The 4,097-nt window shown below is 55.7% G+C and overlaps 1 protein-coding gene across 1 annotated transcript in view; it reads left to right on the top strand.

The window, feature by feature from the left end:
* The window catches only part of Adamtsl3 (ADAMTS-like 3), a 97,566-nt gene that overhangs the window by 5,847 nt on the left and 87,622 nt on the right, over positions 1-4,097 (top strand). Inside the window, exon 3 of the mRNA XM_013011849.1 lies at positions 859-904. Within this exon, the coding sequence (XP_012867303.1) occupies positions 859-904 (46 nt within the window). The remainder of the gene's footprint in view (positions 1-858; positions 905-4,097) is intronic.

Genomic DNA, 4,097 nt, shown 5'->3' with positions numbered 1-4,097 from the left:
GTGGTGTCTTGCAGGGGTGGGTGGTGATTTGCAGGGGTGTGTGGTGTCTTGCAGGGGTGGGTGGTGATTTGCAGGGGTGGGTGGTGTCTTGCAGGGGTGGGTGGTGTCTTGCAGGGGTGGGTGGTGTCTTGCAGGGGTGTATAAGGGTGATGGGCTTAGGTCTTAGGTTCAGAGTTTTAGGCTCTATTCTGAAGAGGCAGCAGGTGCCAGTGGGTTCCTGGCAGCCGACGCGGGCAAAGCCCAAGGTGCCGGCGTCCACCAGGCTTGAGCCGCCCCGGGGGCACCTCGGGCTGAGGCCTTCTCCTCCCCTCGGACCGACGCCTTCTCCTCCCCCAGGCCGACGCCTTCTCCTCCCCTGGGCCGACGCCTTCTCCTTCCCTTTTTGTTTGATTTTTATTTATTAAAATAGCTTTTAATTAGACGGCTGAAATGGTGTTACTAGCAGTGCGGCTCCTGAGAAAGTGCTTCTGAACCCTCTAAAGACGCCCTTCTTTGCCTGGGTGGTCTGGGGGCACAGTGCTCTGTGTGCGAGAGGCGCCGGCTTGGTAGGGGTAAGGAGCTCCGGAGCCTGCTCCTGCCCGCCAGCCCTGAGGCCTCCCCAGTCACAGTAATGGCGATGACCCCTTTCCTCTCGGCGTGCACACACACTACCTCAGTCTCAGTGGCCGCCGGGCCTTGGCACAAGGGTTGCCTGAGAATGATTCACTTGTGGGCTATGGTATTAATCAGCAAAAGGATTCTCTGTCTGCTCCGCTGTCCCCTCCAGGGAGTCAGCACCGTAGAACTCAGCTCGGAAGCCGCCGCCAAGCTTTGCTTGACTCCCCGGAGTCATTGTTTCTCTCTTCCTCCTTTCCCTAGGAATTGCGAAGGGCAGAATATCCGATACAAGACGTGCAGCAATCAGGTACGTCCTCAGAGAAGGTGAAATCACGTACGAGAACGTGTTCTGCACGCCGGTCTCTTGGTGGAAGCTTTGAGTGTTCAGTTGATGACAGTGTGGGGGGTACCCTCCATTTCTGCCCCCCCTTGTCAGGCCGTCTGATGCAGCGGTCTGCTTTGTGAAGTATGTATCAGTGTCTGGACTCAGGGACACAGGACAGGACAGCGGCACGCTCCTCCAGCGTCCCAGTGTTTTGTGTCCACCACCTGCCCGGAGCCGAGCGCAAACTAGGGACCCGAGGCCAATGGGAGAAATGCTCTTCATACCCGGGCTTGCCCGGTGCTGTGCCGCCCCTGCAGACCACCTCTCTGGTCCACTGTGAATTCTGTTGTCTCGCAGAAGGAGGGGTTTATGTGCACCGTACTCTTCTGTGCTCTTCTGACCCCCAGTGCAGCGCCGGTTCACGGGGGAAACGTCTGATCCGAATGGAGGCTTGGCACAATCCTCCGCGTCCGTAGGTGCTCGGGCGGTGGACTGGCTCACAGGGCTGCCCTCGCTCGGCTGAGCAGGGAATCTTCCTGCTCTGGCTTCTCTCCTCGTCGATGTGGCTTTCAGGTTCGGGTGGTGATCAGAGTGGGAGGAAACGCTGTTCTCAGGACGGCCGGGGTGGTGCTGGCTTCCCTCTCCCTTGCCTGTCTTCCCTCTCTCGGGGCCTTCTCCCCCTCCTCCCCTGTGCATGGCTCTCCTCTCCTCTCCTGTTTTCCTGTCTCTTCTCCTCTTCCTTTTGTGTGATTCCCTGGTCTGTCTTCTTCCTCTTGAGTCCTACCATTGGCTTCCGGTTCCATCTTGCAGGTTAGATTGGTTAACTCAGTCTCATCCATGTTGTAGCTTAACTCAGACTGAGTTTCATTTCCGGCATTGTGGTCTGAGCTACAGATATGGGAGGCCCCAGTGTTTCCACACTTCCACATCTGTAGCCGGAGAATGAATAAGTGGACTGAGCTCAGCGTTGCGTGGCTCTTTGGTGTAGGTGAAGCCTGTGACCTGGAGCCAGACTCACACCTTTAGTGATCAATGGGAATGTGGAAGGTACTGGGCTTCAAGTTTCCCAAATGTGGAATAAACTGCTCAAGACGCGAAGCCCCAGTGGTCTTGGGCGAGGGCACAGCCCTGCAGAGCCCGACTGGACGGACTGGACGGACAGAGAGGGGCACAGTCAGAGCGCTGGCCGCCAGCCACGGCTGTCCAGCACGTTTGGCCCGATTATATTTGGGCTGGTGATTGAATACTTTTGGGACCAGCAGTTCTGTCAGTGATGTCTTTTAAATAAAAAAGCAGTGGTAATCCTGCCCAGCTGCGTGTGAAGAGAGAAGGAAGAGAGATGTCCGAGAGAATGGCCACTCACCCCAGGGGCTCGCCAGAGCCCGGCTGTCTTTACCAGTCCCACCTTTGCTACGACAGACCTCATCCAGATTGGCACAAGAAAAATGGGGTTTGCTACCCGGCCAGGTGGCGCGTGCCGGAGGGGAAGGGAAGGGCGGCAGCCCCAGCGACCCGCAGGATGGGTTGCCGCATTCCTGCTCCCACCAAATGCGTGCTTCTCCGCACTGGAACTGCCTGGCTTTGCCTGTGTCCCCTGAGAGAAACAGCCAGGCCAGGCCTGGCAGAAGTGGCTTTCCTGCCATTCCAGACTCCTGATTCAGCCTGAGAGGCCTGAGCTGGACGTGCCCTCGGCCGGCTCCGCCCGCCCCGGGAAGGAGGCCTGGGCTCAGGCTGGCGTCCCGGCCTCTGGTCGCCCCTCCTCCCTCCTCGCTCCTCCCTTCTCCCCGCTCCCCGCTCCCTGTGGACAGGTGCCTGGTGGTGGGGGCAAGGCACCCAGCATCCAGCCCCGGCCCCACGGCAGGACGGAGGGGCTCGCTGGGCCGCTGGACACACGCCCCTCTGCACTCAGAGTGCGCTGCAGAGCCGCAGTCCGGCCAGGGCCAGGAGGAGGAGGGCATGTCTTGTCATCTGCGCTCATTGCCAGGTAGTCGCAGTCCTGGAGACCCTGGCCCCATTCCTCCAGCTTCTCAGTGTGGGGGGAGCTGACTCCTCACCCAGGACGGGGGAGCCATCGACTTCATGCTTCAGGTTAGTCCAGCTCAGACGACAAAAAGATGGACAAAGGTAGAATTCTGGAGGAAACTAGTTCTGTCTGTCCCTTACCTACATCCAGAAGATTTGAGGCAACTTATAAACTCGGCGGATACACACACCCAAGAAAACACAAAACTAGTGCAATGAAAAAGGGAGAAACGAAATAAAGCATTTTAAAACAACGGCCCCAAATTTATCAGTAACTGTTTGTAGGGAGACATGAATTTCACTCACTCCCGTGAGTCGCACAAAGGGTTAAACGTGTTTTATCCTGATCTGTGAGGAACTGCGTTGATGCATGCAAGTATTTACCCACAAGTATTTACCCGTGCTCAGGAGAGAGTCAGGAAGCGCATCCCGGCTACTGATGAAGAAAAACAAAAGACAGCAACTAGGTACAAGTATAAACCGTCTTGACTTCACAGAGTACCAAAAGCAAAATCAAGTGAGGAAAGTAGATCCAACCCAAATGACAAAATGTGGTAGCTTGACTATGAAGGGTAATCGTTTCATGTGGAAGGCAGGAAAGAAGGAGGGAAGGAAGGAAGGAAGGCAGTCAGGCAGGCAGACAGGCAGGCAAGCATTCCACGGACAGCAACTAGAAGACAGAAAGCAAACTTTTTTTTGAAGGAAGTAAAGTTGAAGAGATACTAAACCTAAATAATAAAAAGTAAAGACAAAAGAAAGCGACAGGACTCTATCACACACCTCTGGGTGGAAGATACTCCGGAAAACGCCGGCACGTGCACTGTCGGGGAGTCTTGGGGGGACCGCTGGCCCCGCTTGGGACTGGCGGCAGCTCCGGCCGAGCAAGCTGCAGTGTTCTGAGAAGCACACGAAGCATCCGTGCATTTTATTTCTAGAAAGGAAACAGTCGTTATTTTATAAAGATTTGGGTACAAGAATCTTAAAAACTTAAAAAAAAAATTTTCTTTTTTTTTCTGTTGGGATGCACACTTCCGGGGGTGCTGGATCTGAGCTAGGTCCTCAGAGCTTCTGTGGGGGGGGTGCTGGATCTGAGCTAGGTCCTCAGAGCTTCTGTCTGGGGGAGGTGCTGGATCTGAGCTAGGTCCTCAGAGCT

This window comes from Dipodomys ordii, unplaced genomic scaffold (assembly GCF_000151885.1).
Source record: "Dipodomys ordii isolate 6190 unplaced genomic scaffold, Dord_2.0 Scaffold15, whole genome shotgun sequence".
NCBI classification, from domain to species: Eukaryota; Metazoa; Chordata; class Mammalia; order Rodentia; family Heteromyidae; genus Dipodomys; species Dipodomys ordii.
Note: the sequence above shows the minus strand (reverse complement) of the source record. Positions and strands in the feature narration are given on the sequence as shown.